Source organism: Phalacrocorax carbo, chromosome 6 (assembly GCF_963921805.1).
Source record: "Phalacrocorax carbo chromosome 6, bPhaCar2.1, whole genome shotgun sequence".
NCBI lineage: Eukaryota > Metazoa > Chordata > Aves > Suliformes > Phalacrocoracidae > Phalacrocorax > Phalacrocorax carbo.
Window position 1 is genome coordinate 817698 of NC_087518.1, and position 21991 is coordinate 839688.

The 21991-nt window shown below is 39.6% G+C and overlaps 1 protein-coding gene across 4 annotated transcripts in view; it reads right to left on the reverse strand.

The window, feature by feature from the left end:
- The window catches only part of IFT122 (intraflagellar transport 122), a 33726-nt gene that overhangs the window by 3118 nt on the left and 8617 nt on the right, over positions 1 to 21991 (reverse strand). For 3 of the 4 annotated variants that reach the window (XM_064453386.1, XM_064453384.1, XM_064453385.1), the window contains 16 exons: positions 21643 to 21781; positions 20793 to 20995; positions 20179 to 20316; positions 19260 to 19424; positions 18211 to 18408; positions 16501 to 16641; positions 14357 to 14410; positions 11951 to 12112; positions 8853 to 9019; positions 7792 to 7963; positions 6560 to 6662; positions 4882 to 5022; positions 3777 to 3874; positions 2751 to 2851; positions 1395 to 1560; positions 304 to 415 (listed from right to left, as the gene is read on the reverse strand). In XM_064453386.1, the coding sequence (XP_064309456.1) occupies positions 304 to 415; positions 1395 to 1560; positions 2751 to 2851; positions 3777 to 3874; positions 4882 to 5022; positions 6560 to 6662; positions 7792 to 7963; positions 8853 to 9019; positions 11951 to 12112; positions 14357 to 14410; positions 16501 to 16641; positions 18211 to 18408; positions 19260 to 19424; positions 20179 to 20316; positions 20793 to 20995; positions 21643 to 21781 (2260 nt within the window). The remainder of the gene's footprint in view (positions 1 to 303; positions 416 to 1394; positions 1561 to 2750; positions 2852 to 3776; positions 3875 to 4881; positions 5023 to 6559; positions 6663 to 7791; positions 7964 to 8852; positions 9020 to 11950; positions 12113 to 14356; positions 14411 to 16500; positions 16642 to 18210; positions 18409 to 19259; positions 19425 to 20178; positions 20317 to 20792; positions 20996 to 21642; positions 21782 to 21991) is intronic. The other variant, XR_010373270.1, reaches the window with a different exon arrangement.

The window sequence follows — 21991 nt, forward strand, 5'->3', positions numbered from 1 at the left end:
AAAATAAAATAAAAACAAACCCAAGCCTCCTCAACTTCTCAAAGGACTGCACCTGTGTTTATGAAACACTTTATACAATCCATGCCTCACAAAACCACAATGCTTTACAACTACTATCTTGCCATGAAACCCAGCTATCCCCGGGACAAGAAGCAGCCGCTTGGTCAAATCAAACAACAGTAAAAGGAAAGATTTTTTTGTCCAAATAACATTGCAGAGAGAACAAATTATGTACTAACTTACTCTATTCAGTTAACATTTATCTACTTGAAAAGCACAACCAAATGTGATATTCCAACGCACCATAGGAAGAAGCAGAGAAGACGAAAGGTTGTCTGCAGTTAACGCAGACGTTCCCCAGGTTATTTAGCAGAGGGTTGTTGGTAGAGCACCTGTAACACAAGGGCACAAGCTCCTGCAAGAACACATACAGAGCACGGTAATCGTAAACAGATCAGCACACCCTGAACTCTTTGTTTTCAATTAAATATGGGCTCCTTGGGTTTAGACCACTGATATTACATCACTGCTAATCTGGAGAAATACTGCTGTGAAATCAGATCCTTTAACATCTGAAAATGCTTTCCCTTTTTAATAAAACAGCAAGTTTTCACATTAAAAATAGCCATCTTCACTATTCTAGCAATAAAATTCTCACCTTGTCTTTGCAGTAACAGAAGCAGAATTCTGCATAAAGTACAGAGTGACAAAAGAAGTCGAAGAGAAGGTTACCAAAGCAAAGTTTTTTTGCTCTAAGGTTTGGTCAAATTCAAGTTCTCCAATTAATTCATCTCTCCTTTTCAAGAGCACAGTTATTTTAGGCAGTTCTTAAGATTGTATTTCTATTATTACAGGTGGCCAGGTGCATGTTCACTTGCACAATGCAATTTATTTTTAGTGAGTACTCCATAAGACATAGCTTTATAGAGCACTGCAGAAAGTCAGGCTTCAGTTAAAGAAGAAAAGGTGTTAAAATAAGACTTAAGGAAGGAAGGTCATTCAAGGGATAGGAGGAGGAGGGAAGGAGTGCTAGGAGTGGAACAAATGCAAGTGACCTCCAGCTGGAGAAAGAGAGAAAGACTGCAGAGTAATTGCATGTGGATCGGAGAGAAAAAGGCTTGAAAGAACTAATAGGCAGAGAGGAAGGTAGATGCAAGACAGGAGAGGGAGGACGGAATCTGCCCATAAAGAAAGGACTGATTTTAATTTGTTCTCGGGAGCAAAGGGAAGTCTGACCTGAAGAATGACAATATAAGAACTGTGTTTACAGCAGAAATGCAATTATATCACAGAGCTATGCATAATGTATTTCAGATTTTTTTGTGCATACAGCAACTCAGATTCTTGGATTAGGCCACATATTAGTGATTGACATGAAAGACATCACAGCTTACTTCACTGTCATGGAATGGCTTGGATCGGATTGTCAGGCTGCCCAGCTCAATTGATTTCTGGAACCTCGCTGGGATCTGCAGTCCCTGTAACTTGTCATAGGCATGACGAGCCAGTTTATATGCACCAAGAGCTTTACTCTGTTTTGCCAGGGCAAATAATGTATTGCTACAATTTAATTAAGGAATAAAAATACAAACAGCATTTAGGAAAAAACTGCAATACTCTTTCTAATCAGAGAAGTTGTGCAATGAAGCATATCCTACACCGCTACCTCAAACAGGGTTTAACAAGAGAAATCTATTTGCATAACTCCATTTAAAAACAGTGTGAAAGAACTATCAAAGTGTCTGTGGGCAATTATTAGCAAGGTAAGGAACTGACCCTACAAAAACATTAACTTGGTTAAATATCCTGACTCCATTTACAAAATTTCAGTAATTTTAGGGTGAATGGATTTTCCCAAAAACACCCTGCCCCCCCCCCCCCCCCCCAAAAAAAAAGAGATCTTAAACCACCAGCAACCCACAGACACCAACTACACACACATGACCTTACTGGAAATAAAGCATATGCTCTGCATCGTTGACCAAGAGTTGTCTTTCCTTTCATCAGTGTATAACAGTAACAGCTGTTTAGAAAGCCACCGATCACAAGGCACGTTATGAAAGACTTTATGAAAGATTATACATTTATAAGTGAGGAAGTTGCAAAAAGGAAAGCTACCATCCCATCTGAAGCCATCAATGAAGTGAAAACAAGAAAATTAAGCCTCCCTGTGGCACCCAGTAACCCTTCTTGCTTTCTCTTACAGATAGCTGCCTTTCCACAGGGTTCGCACAGGGCGCTTATGAAGTACTCTCCAAAGACGCAGTACGTTCTAACAAAGCTGTGCAAATGTTAGCCTGACAGACACTACACAGCTACACCAGCCTCATGCGAAGCAAAAGCTCCTGTTTTTTCTTACCCCTGCTCCTGTCTCAGCTCAGCCTCCTTACAACAACACTGTCAAGATTCAGAGCCAACATCCTGTTGCAGTGACTGATATCCTAGAACCTGCTTCTCTGACGAAGGTGATGCACCAGACTGGGTGGGTGGTTTTCAGAATTACATGTTAGTTGATTTGTACAGCTCTCCAAAACTATTAAAAAAAAAGGTAGCGCAGTTAAAACACACAATGGTTTGAAGATGCTGATTGTTTCCTTAGGGACAAAAGTCAGTTCCCATTGACTATAACCAACAGCTGAAACTGAAGATACCCTATACAGGAGATCTCTGCACTGCGGATCAACATCAATTATTCCTTTCATGTATCTCACCAGATAAGTTCTAGATTTTATACTGTATTGGAAGGATACACTTTTGAGATCCCCAAAGGAGTTTCCTTTGTTAAGCTGTGAAGCAGAAACCTGGAGATATTGAAGAGTGTTTCAGGCAAGTGGAAACTGAACGGCTCCTCCTGCAGTATTAAAAATACAGACACATATTTCTAAGCTGGAAAATCAACAACTCTTATCGCTAAGCATCACAGCACTAGGCATCTCAAGTACTGTGTTTCTTTCATACAGTTGCAAAAAGAAGAGGTGCTGACAGAATATAGCGAGTGGATTTTGCATGTCTTTATCACCAAAGCTCATGCCCGCTACACGCAGAAAGAGAGAGAGAGAGAATATCTATGTAGCTAAAACAGAATCTTTAACAGGCTATTTAAAAATGAGGCAGCCTGGCCAGCAGTAGTGTAAAGTTTCCACCCCATAAGGTCTGAAGCATTCTGACCAGCAAAGATCTCCATAGCACAGAGTCTTCTTTTGGGCAAGGGCACGAATCAAGGGTTCTCAGATGTTTTACAAAAGGTATTTTCATCAACGGTGGCAGCAACATTACTCTAATTGCTGGAAGTAGCAGGAGCTCCTCACTCATGACTGCTTATCATTTTGGAGTAGTTTACACACATCAGTACTGATACACGTAGCACACTGGGAATCCCTAAGCTAGGTTCAATCTTCTTTTCCCGTGATTAAAGGAAAAGCCGACCGTAGCCTGTGCAGGACCAGAGGCTCAGGTCGCTGTGGAACCAAACCAATATAGCTAGCAAAAAAGGGCTGGGGGTGGGAAGTCAGTCATCATCATATCTTCTACCCACACTGAGACAAGCACAGACTGCACTGCAGTTTTTAGGAACTATGACAACAGAAGTTCTTGCACAGTACAGCAGAAGGCTGTATAATAAAGTTAAAGAAATAAAGTCATTATACAGTATCACTAATCTACACTCAATATTTAATTGCCTGAAAAGTCATTAATTATTCCTAGTTATTTCTGGACTCCCTAAGGAAAAATGCCCAGGAAGCATAAACACACAACTTCTGAAGTGAATATCTTACAGTGTATCTTTGAATAGAGTGATAGACATGGTAAACTTCTGCCAAATGCTGGAAGTGATGAAACTTCTGCAACATTTCAATCTTCTGTTGTTCATTCTCTGCGGGAGGCAAAGGCATTAGTGTAAGTCTCCAAGACGAGTCTATGAGACTCAGCTGGAAGAAAACAGCATATTATGATTTTAGTGCCAGCACTTCCCGAAGAGGTATGTCCCAGTCCAAGTGTGTCCCATCTACCTGTGCAAACCACATGTTATACAGACTCGCCATTTTCCTGAGCAAATTTATGGTCTAAAATAAGCATGGTGAAACAAAACAGGTAAGGCAATGGCTTTAACACAGCCAGAAGCTATACCTTAATTAAAGGTAGAAAATAGTAGGCGTGCATCACTGGAAGGCTCATCCATAACTTCAGAGTTTACAAGTAAAATGAGCTTTGAAAGATTTATTTCATAAATATTAAATACACTGCTAGGCCAATTGGAAAAGTTTGCACCTCAATAAAATACCTGAGGGGGTAACAGGTCAGCACTATTGTGCATCAGCTGAACTAAAACCAAAAGGCAGTATTGTCAGTCTTTTGTATTCATTATTACTAAATTACACCTATTAACTACTGGCTCCACCTCTCTCCCAGTGAAATGCATTCAGAAGACAAGATGACAGCTACAATCAATCAGTTTTAGCTCTGTTGACAGAAATAATTTGTAAAGTACCTATGCAACCTATGTTCAAATACTAGACATATCTTACACTCCAATATCATCTTATTTATTAGTATTTTAACCCTCCAATCACGTCCCTAGTTAAAGGGCGCTGTGGGAAGGTACATGAGGATACGTGGCCCCAGGAGACACGATTTTGATTCTAGGCAGATTTCAAGAGGAGGCCTATGCATGCTGCTGTTGCCGATTTGCTTATTTGTTTTAAATAAGCACATGGGAAAACCAGGGGGACTACAAAAATAGCACAAGCCAGTTATGCACAGCATTAAAAAAACAAACACAAAGCCACACAACAGTGAAATGGTTGCTGCAACGCTATCACAATCCAGTAGTTGTTTGTCTACATGCAGAAGAAGGTAACAAACGTCCTTTCCGTTACTCACCTTGGGCTATATCTAAACACTGCATGGAAAGCATCCAATAATAATAGGCTGCATCGTTAAATCGGCTTTCAACCACAGCATTGTGTGTTAGCTGCTCCAGCACTCTTACAGCTTCACTCTGCCTGCCAGCCTTGTGAAATGCTACAAAGGAGGCCAAAACAAAGAGGATTTTACAGTGCGATTATATCAATTAACTGAAATTAATGTTTTTAAATTAAGAGCAGCCTATTCAGCCAATATCAATAGCGGCACTAATGGAACATAAGAAGCATCTGTAGGTATTTTGTGGCTTTTGCACTGTCTCAGCAGCTCTTGAGCTCATAGACTTTGTACAACACTTGATGCTTTTTTTTAAATACAGAAAAGAGCAAAAACGCTATGATGATTAGATCTCTATACAAATAATGGCAATCTAAACACTGCAAATCACAGCCTCATTCAACACGACAATAAATTAATGTTTGAAGATAGTGCTCTGGTTTGTAATGCTGAGTATTTTGAAAGAGTACAGAATTTACTATATCCTTCTGTTATTTAACAGCATTTATTTATCTGATGCTCAGAAGCCAGTATAAAGTAAGGTCCTGAATTCTCACTTGGTAAACATGAATTTGGCAAACACAGTCTTCACATTGGGTAATTGGGACGGGAGGGAAACCAACCCCAAAAAACCCAACCCCACAGCACATTGCCTCCTGACTTGAGCCAGCTCAGGTGTAACTGAATCCTCACACCGCTACCCAATGACCTCCAGCTCACGCAGTTCTGGGGCGCTGACATTTGCCGAGCCACAGCAGCAGAGCTTCGTGGCACAAACTGGAAACACCACACCTATATTCAGAGAGTTCTGTGTGCGAACTACCAAACTGCCCTAGCACCAGGTGCTCAAAGGTTTGGCGCCGAGACGCACAAGCTACTTTTGTGTGGAGACAGATCATGCCTGGCATGTTGACTAGCTTGGCCCTTATAAGCAAATGCAGTTATACACTGAGATCTGAGCTGGCTCTGGAAACAGCAGATGCAACAGTCACACGGAGCTGCACCTGAGAAAAGTAACTGTTCTAAAAACCTGCTGGCTCCACATGGAGCTTGCCTCTACATCTCCTTGTCCCTGGAACAGTTTATGAATTAAATTTTAAGCTTGTCCACATGATGGAAAGTTGACAGTTCTCTTTAAAGGTGATTTTATAAGCCTAACAAAATACACGAAAATTCTTAAAGAAACAGGAAAATTTTACTTGTACAAACCCACCATTACCTAAATATAAGGAAAAACTATGCTTTTTACTCGGGTTTATAAGGTAGATTCTGTGATACTGTGGATACTGTGAATTATACTGTGATAAAAATATTAATAAAGACAGTTCAGATTATATGCTACATGCTGTTGCCGTGTGCCACACTTGGATACAGAATGCGATGGAATATCTGGACCGGTATTTAGATGCCATCATTTTTGGTAGACCCATCACATTTTCATCAAATAAGGAGACCTCCAGCTACTTCAAGAACAGTATGAAAACTCAGATTCTATTTGGGTTTGAAGCCCACTGATAAGAAACCCTGCAGGGCAGAGACCACATATTCTGTATTGGAAAATATGCATGAAAAATAGAAAATACTAGAAAAGTATGGAGTAAATTTTGAGTGACCAGTGATCTGTCACCGGCATTCTTACCTTTTTGGGCTTCTTCGAATCTATCATTCTCTGCCAGCCACTGAGCATAAGGGACATAGACATCATCTTTGAATTCAGGGTGCTTTTCACTCAAAGCAAATGCCTGAGGTAAATAAAAAAATTCATTTTTAGAATTCTGCATGGTTTAAACGGTTAAAGGGTTTAGAATATTCCATGGGACCAATCCTTTAGCTCTATGTAAATTCACAATAAAATACATACACAGAGAGTGTAATCCATATTTTCTCCAGTATGAAACTAATGTATTTTAAGACAAAATGCAATCAACAACAAAAGAGAAGAAACTAAGCATAGTAACAGCCTGGTTATTGAAACAGGGAAACTTGAAAGTGATTATGCAGGAAATTTAGTAGATTTCACAGCAAGAGCCAAAAAATATTTTTATTTTTACTAAATATATCTTCTAAAGAAATTGAAGTAACACTACAAATGCAGCTTAGATTCACTTTCTAAACTTGCTAACTAGTTAATATAGGACTAAGTCTACAATCTTCCAGAGCACCCATATAATTGGGGGAGGGAGGTCGTCAACTGCAGCAGCACTTTGAAAACATTTCCTGAAGAAACTACACCTGTCAAAAACTTAATGTGAAGGAACAAGACCAAATTAATGGTGATCCCAGCTGTGAAGCAGGTGGTACTGGCAGATCCATGATTTTATGGAAAAACACAGTGAAGTCAGAACTTTACCTAATCAGAAGCATAAATCCAGTTACAGAGTGGGGTCCACACTAACACAGCTCACATTCATCAGATCTAAATTATGTGCACAGTGTTCTCGCTCAAGTGTGTCCAAATCAAAAATAATAGAGTTCAAAACAGATCTTCCCATGATATAATAACTATTTATTTTTTCTGATGGACCAGAAGCATCCCATGGATTACCATAGGAAGTGGGCAACTACTCATCAGGCAAAAAAAGTGCTCAGAAGTGAGAGCATGAAATATTCAGCCAGGAAACTTAAACAAACAAACAAACAAAAAAAACCCCATACCACTCCAAACCAAACCACAAAACCCCAAAACTACCACCAGGCAAACACTGAGCATACAAAATTAACTTAAATACTCTGAATCACATGCTGCAGAAGCCCCCCCTCCCTGCCTCCCCCTTCACTGCAGTGGTGGTGGGGGGAGCCAGGTATTTGTCTCTCTTTCTTGAAACCGGTAAGAAGCAATGTTTTAAACACAGGCATCAAGAGCACACTTACTTCTTCCCAGCGATGAGTCTCCACGTGGAGATGGACCAATGCTTTCAGGTCACCGACCTTCATGTAGGTTTCTGCTGCATAGCCAGGGTTATCAAGTTTCTTAAAATAGAAGGCACATTTTGACAAAGGCTCACGCTCAGCTTTATCCAGTTTTCGAGCAATTTCAATTAACCTAGACCCAACAGAAAGAAGCCAGATGTTTCAGGTTCTGCCTAGTTTTGCTTTTTGTTTGATTATTGTAATAACTTCATCTTTAATCAGTTATTATTTAATAAATATCATAATAGTAGTACCATGCAATACTGTTTAAAGAGTTTTCAGTAAACATTCCAAATTCTTTTTTTTCCCTTTTACAAGCTGGAAACCTGTTCCTTCAATCTTTACTCCTGTGTGCAACTCCCTATCTCAGACTCCGCACAGCCATGAATACGGAGGGAGGGAGTAGGTCCTATGTGACTGAGTGACACGGGACACTCTTCCTCAACCCTGACCTAAACAAAAGACTCCCAAACAAACATTACCCCCTTTGCCACACAGCAAAACTGAGGGAAGGCAGAGTGACCTGTCCAAGATCTTATGGCAACTCCACAAACGACCCAAAGTGTCACCTATCACAAATCAAGGAGAATTTGACCAGTGGCAGGAGTAGCCCCAGAATTTCTAGGGATTCTGTGCTCCAGTTGTCTTCTCTACCCACTACATGATTACCCTTAACAGCTTAAAACAACAGAAGTAGGCTATCACATATAAGCACTGCTGTGATGATTACCCTGAAAAGCTTAAGGCATGCATATTTTAGAAGACAGTTTCATACTACAGATGAACCCATTCATTCTCTTTACTGTTGTAATCCATTTGTTCTCGTAACATATTTATGTCCCTACCCCCTAAACATATGTAACTTTAAAAATATTTTTAATTGTAGATGTGCTTCAAATACTCAATCTGATATAAAGGCACATATCAAACAAATTTTGTCTTATTTTAAAACTATTCAGAATTCATAACAACTCATTTAAGTTTTCATTATATATTATTTCTAAGATGGAACTAAAACCTACATGTCAACCCAGCCATGGTCCCCGCTGATCTCTATGGCCTTCATGTGCTCGCCTGCAGAGAGGTACATCTCCACTGCTGCTTTTGGTTCATTGATATTCTTGGCCCAATCTGCTTGTTTTTTTATGAGCATCTTTGTGTCTTTGGGGTCCCCAGATCCCAGAAAATCCTGAAACAGTGCAACACAAAAGTTTGTGTTACCTTCTGGTCACAAACATTGTTATAGTCCAAATTCTGAAATACATAAAGGCTTTTTAAATTACTCTCGTTATGCCTCTCAAGAAAAGAAATACTGCATATGGAGCAACGTGAACTGATCCAGCAGTCAGCAACTAATCATCAAGACCCAACATTTGGTAGGAAACAAGTCTCCCATTTAGACAGTTTTCAATTTAAAAAAAAAAATAAGTGTGAGATTCTGGGAGGGCCAGAAGAAGGACGATACAGATGCCTCAGAGGTAACAAACACGTCCCCACTTTACTTCTTGGAAAACCTGCGCTCTGTTGAGCCTGTTTAAGTGGATACAAATTATGATTTCTGCAGGCTTTTCAGGAACATGCCTTTGCAAAACAAAGCAGTACTAATCTCAAAAACTGTAATAGATCAATTGCAAGTTTCAGATTTTCTTTTGCAAGCCAAGAAGGCAGGGTTTCATTCTCAAAGATGACCCAGCCCCACCCCGTGCTTAGCTAACGATAGTATAGCCACTTAATCATACGTTAGCATCAGGATGCCCAGCCACAAATCAATTAAAGGCTGAAATTTTGTTTTCTGCAAAGACACTTGATAATTATATTGCAATATATCAAAGAAGTTCTTTTATAAGGATGGAATGACAGCTGCTCAAAAGTGAGAGTGACTCTGAACTACTGGTTGGACTTCTGCAAGGAATCAAACACCAAGCTGCGATGATGACCCATTTGGAAATATTTCTAATGGTTTGTTCAGCTTCTTCTGCCAATACCAAAGCCCTGGCACCATACGGTTCACATCTGTTGACATCGTATGCCAAGGGGGAAAAAAAGTATGTCAACAGCAGAAGATCGATTAAGGGCAATTTTGTCTGCTAACAGAACAGGCTACTGTCTATTGAAACAGCTTCTACCAAACGCAAAATTAGAACAGAGGAGAAATGGAAAAGTGAGAAGAGTGGAAAATTACCTTATCGCCTGTGTTTCTGGTAAATTCCGATTGAGGTTTAAAAACCAAACCAAAACAACGAACAGGCAAAAAACCCCCACAAAAAAGCACCCACACAACAGATCTGTTCCACTACCACAATTCACCAGTTTCCCTGATGCAGCTAGCTGACAGGTACAGAACCATACCCCATCTCTACGTCAGCTCTCAGATCAGCTCCATGTAGGGTTTTGCTCTAGCATTATCTGCTGCAACACAGCCCTGATTCAAGCGAATAACTATAAAGATGTCATTATAATCTTTGAATATGAAAAAATGAAGCAAAAGAATCCATTTGAACAATATCTTTGACACAACTTGTCTTCCATCTTAGGTCACCAAAACAAGCCCAAAATCAAAAGCTCAGCTTCTTACAGTATAAAGAGTTTTTTGTGAGTTCTCAGTGATTTGTGAGATATATATATCTGGTATATAATATCTGGTACTGCGATAACAAGCCTATGACCAGATAACAAAGGACTTCCTGACCTCTGCCTCCAGTCTGGGCTCTCTAGTCAGAGCTAATCAAAGTCAAACACAAGCAATTAGATTCTGTAAGGGTCCCTTTGTGTAATTCTGGCAGCATTAACAAAACAACAACAAAAAACAACCCAACACAAAACCACCCACACACCCCCATATATTTTTCCTTGGACGAAAAACTGCCAAACAAGGGGTTTTACATATCCTTCCATGTATTGTGCACTCCCTGCACAAGAAGCTTCCTTCATATGCTACGAAGCACCTTTATTTCCTCTGCATGGAGTTACTCTCAAGGATAGGAGACACAAGACCTTGTGCTCTCTGCTAGTTAAATATAGACATGACTATGGCCAAGAATTAAAAGATTCTTATGAAGACTTATGGGAAAATTTTCATCTATGAATTACATTTATGTTCAAGAGGAGCCAAAACACTGAGGCTAACAGACTCATCAGCCAAAAATAGTGGAAGTCAGGCTTACATCAGCAAAGCCCCGAAGTACTTATATTAAGCTCTTGGAAGAAAAAGGTCTCTCTGTAGCACAGTTTGTGGAATCTGTGCTAAAACAGTTTATATGCATGTCATGGTAAGTCTTTGTCCTGTATTGGGCAGATGAGTGGCGAATGAGACTGAACAGTGCATGCATTCTCAGGGATTTTGATAAGAAAACACCACAGAAGGCTTAAAAGCCAAGTAATGCTTTCTTATCACCATATAGAAACATCACTGTTAAAAACCATATTCAATTTATTTCTACATGGAATCAGAGTTAAAAAAAAAATATCAGACATAGTGAATCTTGGGAAGAAAATTCTCTAGTAAACCAAACATACCAGGTTAGTACATTATATACTTTATAAAATACATTAATGTAGAAGTAACATACCTATTTAAGTTCAAAGTCTGAAAAATAATGTTTTTATTATAATACAGAAGTGAATTAAACGCATGGTGCACTCGCCTCCACTTTGCATGTGTACTACCTTATCAGCTTTGGAAGACAAAAGAAATAAAAAGGGACTCTTGAGCAAGACAAGGGGGAGGAAAAAGTTGTAAAATTGAGATTTTTAGTTTTTAAAAAAAGGAAAATTACTATGAATATTACGGTATAATCACAACAGAAGAGTCACCTTTGGTGATGTCCAACAAAAAAATCCACTGAAAAGCCTGAATTCCATGAACACATTTGAGACTATACAAAACACAAGCTGCTACCTCCATAGCAGGCTGAAGAAAAAGGCTGCCACTACATCTAGACACAGAGGACAGCCATTTCTCCCCTTATCAGCCAAACGAACTTCCCCCAATTAACCAAGAAAATAAAGTTGGAGTTCAAAGCCCACATTTCATCCAATCCTTTTGTAGGGTCGTTCCTTGAAAACAGTTATAGGTACATTAATATTGCTGCATTTGAATATTCAGTTGCAAACTATTTACCTTTGCGTAGTCAAACATGCGTAAATCAGAGTACATATCGAGAGCTAGGTTTTCATGTCCACTCTTTTTGTACAACTTCGCTGCCTCATGGAATTTTCCCTGGTAGGCATAGACATCTGCTAGGAAGAGTTCATTGTTGTTTTCTCCATGCTTCTTCCGCTCCTGGGGAAAAAACCCAAAGAGAGATGCAGAAAATATTCTAGATGATCAGGACCTAGGTGAGAAATTCACGAATTAGATTTTCAGGCTTAGATTTTAACTGTTACTAAAAACCTGTAACAGGATATGATAATTATGCCTCTCCTACATTTCGGGTGAATTTTAAATTAAAGGCTTAAATCCCTTCTTAATTAAAATTAGGAAGAGCAAAATTAAATGTCACTATACAAACCAAAGTGATGAAAAATCACTTCTCTTGATTTCACACAGGAAAATGAACACACGCTATCATTATGCTATGCTATTTTAAAAAAAGCATCTGATGGTTCCTTATTTGCTCCTGTAGAAACTCACTAGCATATAATTTGGCTAAATTAACAATATGTGTGGTGGGATGACAAACATGGAAATAATTGCTAGCAACAAGCAGATTCAGGAAGTACGTTAACCTGCGTCTGAACAGAAAAGAGAGTCACCACCACTGTCCCCACAAGCAAGAGCTCATGATTTCAGGTAGGCAGCAGTTGCTTCCAGAGCACCTGCACACCCTCCCCTGCTAACTGGAACTGCTCACTCTGTGTGGGAAGGGCGCAGAGGGCAGAGCGTGTGCAGTGCCCCAGAGCAACCCTTCACGTGGATCAGGCCCACAGAGCTACGCCGACTTCAAGAGACCAATGCCATCCATACACACGCGTACCCATGTGCATGCGCATGCATGCGTTTTAACGTGTATGTTTATATTTATCTTACATCTTGGAAACATATTACTTCCCTGCTTTGGATAAAATTATTACTACTATTAGACCACCTCAGATGGAAATGATTAGGAGTGAATTGAATTTTAAGATGACTGCACAGAAGGGGGAAAAGCATTCCACGAGCACACAAATTCAGTTCGCTACCGCCAAAGGAGGCAGCCATCGCTCCTTCTGGTCACACTTATTGACTAGGCTGATACTGGACTGGTGTGGAACGTTACCTTTAAAAACTTGTTAAAAGAATAATCAGAGGAATTGTTACACCATTTTTTAAAGACTTCACGGAATCTTGCCAGATATAGAGATCTGGCAGTTATGTTTCCTGCTGTCATCAATTAGAAAACAAATGTGTCATTACTGAGAGAAAACCATCATATTAATGGCACATGTGTGCTTAGTTACAACCGTACAAGCCTTAAAAGGAATCCAGCACACCACAAGCAAGAGTAAGCAGCGATGTAGAACTCTCACTTCAGAAGCAGCATTTTCAAGAAGTCTGAAAGTAAGTTCATGCCTATTTACAAAGGCAATCTTTCTCACTGAACAGAATATAACATGACAGTTCCAGAATACCCTCACAATAGACACAGATCTGGAGAAGCATGCATGGAAGAGGAAGGTTAGTAGTGGCCAGAGAAGGCTCTCATCCACCTATCTACTCTTTAAAGGAGAAAAAAACAGGGAGTGTGCGTGTCCTAATGCAGAACTTTGCCCCACGTTAGACACCCAGAAAAGTTAACTGCAACCAGCCGCCGTTTGACAGAACCAGGACAGCTCTGTGGAAATGGAGGCAAGGAACGTATTCTTTGAGAGAAGGAGTAAATCTAATTAGCGTGAGAAAGAGGAATCCCCTTTATGCCATCTCAACACAGATCTTTAAACTAAGCATTATCATGCAGTGTTTGTGGAAGGACAGGGTGATACCATGTCTTTTAATGTGCTCATGACAGACAGTTATTGTCTAGTGAAATTCTATCACGAAGTGTGAAGAGAGTAAGAACTAGTGATTAGAGCACAGTATGGAAGCAAGGAATCCCAAATTCTATTTCCAGTTGCCACAGACTTGTCATGAGACGTTGAGTTTGTCATGTTATTTCTCTGGGCCTGTTTCTGGCTCTGCAAAGAGGAGATAATAGTAATACCTACCTCCAGGGGGTAAGGAAAGGCTTAATTAACTCATGTTTATGAATTATTCTGTACTAAGCTCTGTTAGCACGGTAATATTCTACCAATTATTAATTGAATATTGAACATTTTCCAGTTTTCCTGAAAACAGTTTCATAAGTTCTCGTCGTCCCACATCCTCATTTTTTTTCCGCAAAGTTTCAGTCCTATGACTAGAACTTAAGTCATCTCTGCTAATCAGGATTTTTCACTCTAAACGTATGTCCAACTGTCAGAAGTACTATCTGCACAGAAGTCCCTCCAAAATAGAAAGTACTGATTTTGGTATAGTACTAAGTGTAAGATATCTCTAATATTCTCTTACCTCTATGCTGCTGATCAATTCTAAATATCTAAGGTCTCGTACCCTCGTAAATGCCTATTGAAAAAATAAAAAAAAAAAGCACAAAAATAATTAACTTGAAAAGCCAGAAAAATCAACAGAGTATCGTTACGCATAAATCAAGCTGTCTCCATGCAAACTGGACAGGCAGAAATACGCTGAGGTGTGTGTAGTCCTTAACCTGACGGGCTCTGACCACAACTGGGCCCCTGAGGCGTTACGGTAAATAAGACAAGGGTACGATCCAAAGAGCTTATCACTGAAAATAAACAGCAAAGGCAGGCACTCGCAGGTGTACGTATGTCAGTCGCTCAAGAAATACAAAATGCCATTTAAAATACTACATACTTTTATTCTGGGTATTTTATAGCTTTTCCATTTTGATGTGAGGCATGAGGCAGACAAGGAAATTTAAGGAAACTATTACAAGGTAGAACATAAAATCGATCGTGTTGCCAAAGCATACGGTATATGCTTATAGTTTTTATACCATTCTGAAAATTCAGTATTAAAGTAGCTCAGGGAGAGGAAAGGAAGTAAAAAGATGATAACAGTACTGCAAGACAGCGTAATATCTTTTGCAAATGGAAATAAATGTGCAGCCCAAAGTCTCAAGTGGCAAAGTCACGTGCGAGTTACCGCAGCTTAGCACTTATTCTTGACATGCATCAAAAAATAGGAATTTAACTCTTTGGACCACACGTTCAAGACTTCTAACCAAACTAATGCTTAAGAGGGCGCAGAATATTCTGCTTACACCAGATCAGACTAGGAACTATGGAGCCTTTAATGTCAAGAAGCTGCTTTTGTTCAAATTAATCCACTCTAATTCTAAGAGGGCACTACTTTAAAATTCCAAGGAGGCACTGAAAACTTCTTTTTAAGAATACCCATTTGCATAAAGCCATCTATGAAACTGGAATTATTCTGATGCCTCCACTTAAGAAAAAGAAGAAAAATAAAGCATTTCATTTCCTTTTTTAAAAAAATGTGTTATTAAAAGATGCCTATCATTACAGGCCATTCTCTGCGTATTTTTAGAATGTTTTGTCTTTCATACAATATTTACAACATTGAACTCAGTCCACCCTCTCTTATTTGAGAAAAGGTGGTGAAAGAAAATAGGGAAGATTTTATGCCGGAGGAAAAAAAAAAACCCAACTCTGTTCTTCAGTATATGCCCATTTATAAACCACTCCAAAACCCGAGGCATTCCAGATAGAAAATGACTAAAATGACGACATCCCATCACCACTGCCTCCAAAGAACAGTGTGTAAATAACAAAGAATATGAAGCCTCCACATTTGAATTGAGGTTATATTAAATACTTCGGGGAAAAAAGAAGTTTATAGCATTGCAGAAGGGGAGGGGAAGTCAGCTAAGGCATTCTTTTCTGCCACCTGCTGGTCAGCAGCACCACTGAACAACTCTCCAGTTCCATTTCTCTCAAATTCATTAATGCGTTTTTCCAGCAGAAGAAAGAAACCATTTTCTCTGCATTTAACACGAGTATAGGACATGGCATTTGTATAGAGATAAATTCGATTTCAGTTTAAAACCTCATCTCGATATACTGAGTATCAAGAGAAGGCTGAGGGGGGATCTCATCAATGCCTATAAATATCTGAAGGGTGGGTGTCAGGAGGATGGGGCCGGGCTCTTTTCAGCGGTGCCCAACGCCAGGCCAAGGGGCCACGGGCACAAGCTGGAACACGGGAAGTTCCCCCTGAACGTGAGGACAAACCCCTTCCCTGTGCGGGTGCCCGAGCAGGGGCACAGGCTGCCCAGAGAGGCTGTGGGGTCCCTTCCCTGGAGACATTCACCCCCCGCCTGGACGCGGCCCTGTGCCCCTGCTCTGGGGGTGCCTGCTCACGCAGGGGTGGGACGGGGTGAGCTCCAGAGGGCCCTGCCAGCCCCCGCCAGTCTGAGATTCTGTATATAACAAACCAACATTTTCTTTGGTATGTGGAATAACATATACACACTAAAGACAAGCAAGATAGTAACCCAGGAACACCAGTCTATTCTGACCATAAAACATACATCATACACACCCTATATATATCTCTTTATATAAAAAAATAAAAAACAAGCTTTCTGCTAAATAAGTAAATATCTGCTTTACCTTTTTAGCAGTTTCAAACTCCAGCCCTTCTAAGGCTTCCATGGCCAGTTCTTTCCAGTCAGTATCAGTTACTCCTAAACACGCAATTTGATAGGCCTCTTTAAACATTTTTCGCTCCAGATATTGATACATGGGTGCAGACTGAGGATTTCCATTGAAAAACATGTATTAGAAAGCATAATACTGAGATATATTGGTGAAATTCTCTACATACACTGGGGGAAAATAAATATATTCCAATCACAGCCATTACAAGCTCCACATAGAATAAATGTATGGGGTTTTTGTATAATAGGAGAACAACATTCTGGGGTGATTATTATTTTGTCTTTTAGACAAGCTGGGTTAATCATGTTCCAAACTCATCCATCCTGAAATCTTCAGTTCCTTGTATATTAGGAAGTAGTTAAAAATGTGAATTCTTCTGAGCATTGTACATGCTAAATATTATGTACAATGAGCTTTTGGGGTTTTTTAATACTATGGAAGCAGGACAAAGGAGGGGGTAGCACATTCTCAAAGGCTAAAAGCATGAAAAGTGGCACAACAGCCTGGTGTGAAGCATCCCTGGAAATATTCAGACACAGCAGGAAGAGGTATCATGAGGAAGTAACCCTTATGTGCCAACTCTGATGACAATGCTGTTTTATCAAGGCTGTGACTATTAAGCCCAAAAGACACGGACCTCAAGGACCTGCACTGAAAGGGAGTTAAAAAGAGAAGCTGTCAACTGCAGACTGACACAGATAGACTAAGGCTCAGGATCTGCAGCTACAGATCGAACCCTTTGGATGAACGGGGGGCACTGCAGCTAGATTATCTTCAGCTCTGGGTTTGCAATCAACCTAAAAATTGTATACTTTCTGGTACGTCCTCCTTCCAAAAGCATAGCTTTGAAAAGGCTGCCTGTGTGACACTTCACACTAAGTTTGTGGCATATTGGTGCCTACAGCATGCCACAGAGCCAGATGAAGAGTGTCCCAGCCCTGGTCAATCTCATGGGTGTCTGCCACACGGGACAACCCAGAGCCTAATTAGGGATCAGCATAATGCCTCAGGGGAACAGGCAGGGGTCTGTAACACAGGTATCCATTAGTTAGGAAAAGCACACGGCACTTCTGCCTTCTTCTCTGACTCTCAGTTTCAAATCCTGCCCACACTTGGGTATGTAAGTCAAATTTTTTTTCTCCCTTTTCTTTTTCTCATTTTGTTTCTTGGACTGTTTTAGACTCTTTCGTTACTTCCCATAGTGCAGAAAATAGCACTTTGTGGAAGGCAATCTCTAAATTTAGAATGTAATGACTACACATACACTATACATTCAGACTAAAATATGCAGCTTAAATATTGCTGAAACACATCTAGATGAAGCAACAATAAGAGTATTTGATGTACTCATAAGAAAACTGAAATTACAATTTGAGAAAAGGTACAGACTTCATATTTGTGTTTAGATTGCGTGCCATTTGCAAGCAGAAAGGGAGAATTAGAAACAATCAACAACAGCAAAAAGTAAGTTAGCTTAATTAATGCCAAATAAACGAAAATAAAATAGATCATGTTATATATAACTTAAATATCAATGAAGAAAGTGTGAACTGCAATCATTCTGGTACTGGAATACGAGTAAATCTCAGAAAAGCTTCTTCACTTCTTAAACATTGATGTTTATGAAATGTAAAGCAACACTTAATGAGATTAAAGGATTACCTGCGGAACTTCAACAGCTGACATAGAAAAAACGTGAAGACAGAAGATCTTGGAGCCGTTGTAACCCACAACAAAGCCTTGAAGCTTTTGCTGATGGACAGGGAAGTTACTAGCTTTGATATTGAGGTAACCCCCTCCAGAGAAGCAAAGCATATCCTCACACTGTGTATTCCAAGCCACACTATTAGCATTGGGTTCCTAAGGAGCAAAATAACTGATGAGTACAACAGATGCGATCGCATCATCTTTCCTAAGAGATATGCATGCTTCAGCTAGAACATCTGACCTATTACAGCCTGGGTGTACACACACACACTTACTGTTTATGTTTGTAATATTCTAAAGCCTAGTATACTCCTAAACAGATTTACAGGGAAATTATTTTACATTTTCATAAACAGCTGTAATTGTCTTTGTTTTGTATTTACTGATGATCTATACTATCAAACTGTAGAACATAATACAAAATTCCACAGTAATACGCTGTTAGTTAGCTAGCACATTTAACTGATCATCTTTCTGCCCGTAACAAAAAGAAAGTTACAGACCCTATCTTTGTCGCACTTCATACTTTCTATCCAGCATTCTCTTAAAACATTTCATCAGCATTAATAAGCGAACCCTTAGAGTGACTGCTAAACTGTCAATGATGAGAGAATTATCATTATTCATTTTATAGTCTGGGAATACACGATGAAGAAGTTTAGGCTTTAATTCTGTTCGTACTAATGATAAAGCCAAAATGCTCATTAACTCTAATGCTTCAAAGGGAGCCAGAACAGAGCTCTCAATTAAACTGAAAAGGTCACATGTTTAAGTGCTCTTTATTCAGCTGTTGCTCACATACATCTCCTGTCTTCTAATTCCTGGCCTACCATCTCCAAAAGGGTAGTTTCGATAGAGAAATAGATCACAGTTAAACCCTACAAAATGTGATTAATGGCTTAAATGACAGTTATATGAATTCCTGCACAGCAACGCTTTTGGTATGTTCTGTGGTCCAAAGCACTTCCTGACTCCCCCCCCCCATTTTTAAAGTGGAATTTTACCTGAAACAACAGCTCTTTGGTATGAATATCATATACTAGGCAGGTATCATTTTCATCAACCACTGCCAGCTTGTTTCGGGATGCACTCATATCCAGACAGCGCACAGCTGTGGACTGCTTCAACAGGACGATCGCGAAGACATTATCGACAAATATCTTCAGAATCTAGACATATTTGAAACCAAAGTCAGTCCATCCATTTTTGTTCCTAAAACTAGAAATAGCATAGCAGGTACAAGCTTCCGTGCTGTTTAAAGCATGTGATTGCAAATTTTTTCAGAGATAAACTGTGCATTAAGATTAAGGAAATGCTTTCAGTTTCAGGTCTTGAAAAGACTTGTTTCCACAACACCTCTAGGTTGCAAGCCTATACAAATAAATCATATGCTATAAATCCTGGATTTTTCAATGTTCCACTAGTTAATTACATCAATATAATACTACAGGAATATACAGCATAGATGCAAAAGACACAAAGGATCTCAACTTCCACTCTATTTCTGTTCTCTGTATCAATTCCTCTGGGCTCCAGATTGGAATTCTCAGCTGCTACCTGGCTTGCGAAAGAGACGGCCATTTCACCTCTAGAACATCCACACCTTCACAAGTGGTCGTCAGGAGAAGTGTACACCCCTCCCCACCCCCCACTAAAGACAAACCCTCTCTCAGTTCACCAAGAACTTCATTTTTGTCAGTTGCTCCTAACTACTTATGGACTTTAGAGGGTTAAACACGTTTGTATGAAATTTACAGCCAGAGAATGTGAAAGATAGAAGTAATTAGTTTTTAATCACAAGAGGAGACTGGCAAATAAAATTCTAGGTTGTAAAACAGCATGCTGCTCCCAAGGTCTCCCCCTAAGCGCACGGAACAGATTTTATTTGCAGTAAAAAGACACATACCAGACATTATGTGTTACCTGACCATTCTTTAGACCAACTAAGAGGCCTTCTCTTCCTGGAGGTCCTCCAATTACTTTAATATAACGAATAAGAGATTCCATCAGCCATTCTCGTTCTTTAATGCCACTAAATGAGAGGCACTGCAACCTTTTCTCCTAAAGACACAATAACAAGACAAAATACTGCACAGATGTAAAGATAAAATCCCGTGTCTCTGATGTGCTATGTTCTTAGCTACACTAGCATGTGTGCCTACTTTTACATACAAAATCATGAAGCCAAATAGTCAATTTAACAGGATGAATTATTTAAGGTTTTTCCAACTCTGTGAACAAACAAATAAAAACAGAACCCCCCCACCTTTTTCCACTAATTCACCCCCACCCAAAAGTTCCCCTGGACTATCTGCTAATTTATCAAATTCACTACAGTGACTGTTCTACCGAAACAGAGCCACCTGTGGCTTGCACAGCTCTTGCTTAGAAGTATGCCAGCACTGCACGGTACAACAGCACGACACATTGGTACTATGGGGAAAAACGGTACTAGATTATACAGTACAATTTTTTCCTACCAGCCATCTTAAAGTCTGAATGCACCCCAAGACTACTCTGGATTTTAAGGCACATACCTGGCATAAAATAATGTGATTTGAGCATACAACCAGCAAGTTGCATTCAAATTTTTTTACTATCTTTTCCTTCACCCGATAATACATATCTGAAGAATCATCCGAGTATAACTCATAAATCAAGATTTTCTCTGGCATCTGGATTGCTAATCTGTTTTTGTAGATGGCAATTTTCTTTACAAGCTCTCTGCCTTTTATTCTAACTAGAGGGAAAAACACAAAAACAACACAGCATAGGCTGACATGAAGATAACGGATACAGAAATCAGGAAACTTACTAATACGTTAACACTGAATCTTTCTAAAGCACCTCTAAAATTAAAACCAGGTTCCTGCTCAGATATGTTTGTTGTTCTGCATCTACGTAATCTACTATCCCTGTGACAATTTATCACCCTCTATTATTTGTCAACAGCACATTCTGGAGCAATACTTTGATTCCTTGCCGTAAAAAAGCCAGTGGATGCAAAGAGACAGCACAAACCCGTGAGGCTGCAAGTAAGGTAAAAAAACCCCAAACCTAAATATGATGTACAGTATTTTTATCTCATTTGCAGAGATTAAAACCTTATCCTAAAAGCCTTTGCCCCTCCCAATGCCCTTTCAAATCCCCACATCTTTCCTTAAGCTTGTCAGCGCTGATCCTCCAGAATTCAAGTTTGCACTCTCATCCTGCAAATGGTATTCCTCAGTTTTACTGTCAAAGTGACTACAATCTGTCTGGCACATGCAGCATACATTCCAAGTATGCTGGACATATTCTGATGGATATTACTTAAAAAAAAACACCAAAACCAAAACAAAACAGAGTAAGAGTGAAGCTTTGGCCTGCCTGCAAGTGTGAAATTACCTTTTTGTTCAGTGATGAGGTGCTGGACGATAACATCAGTCATGCTGTCTCTGTAAGCATAGCGATCTTTGTAAAGGCCATGAACGGTGCTGAAAATCAGCTGATAAAAGGATATTGTTCCATCTTGGCACCCTACTGCCTGAACACAAGAAGAAAATAATTTTAGTTAGTTGGTACATTTAGGTGAGAATTGGCAAAATGTGTAGTATTTATATGAACATTATGTTCCTCTTCCTGCATAATGTATAGATTGGTACCAATTATAGCCTACTTGTACTTAAACAGTGGTAAAAGTGCAACACAAAATGAGGACTGAGCTCATCATAGACTATGGAGACCACCACTCTGG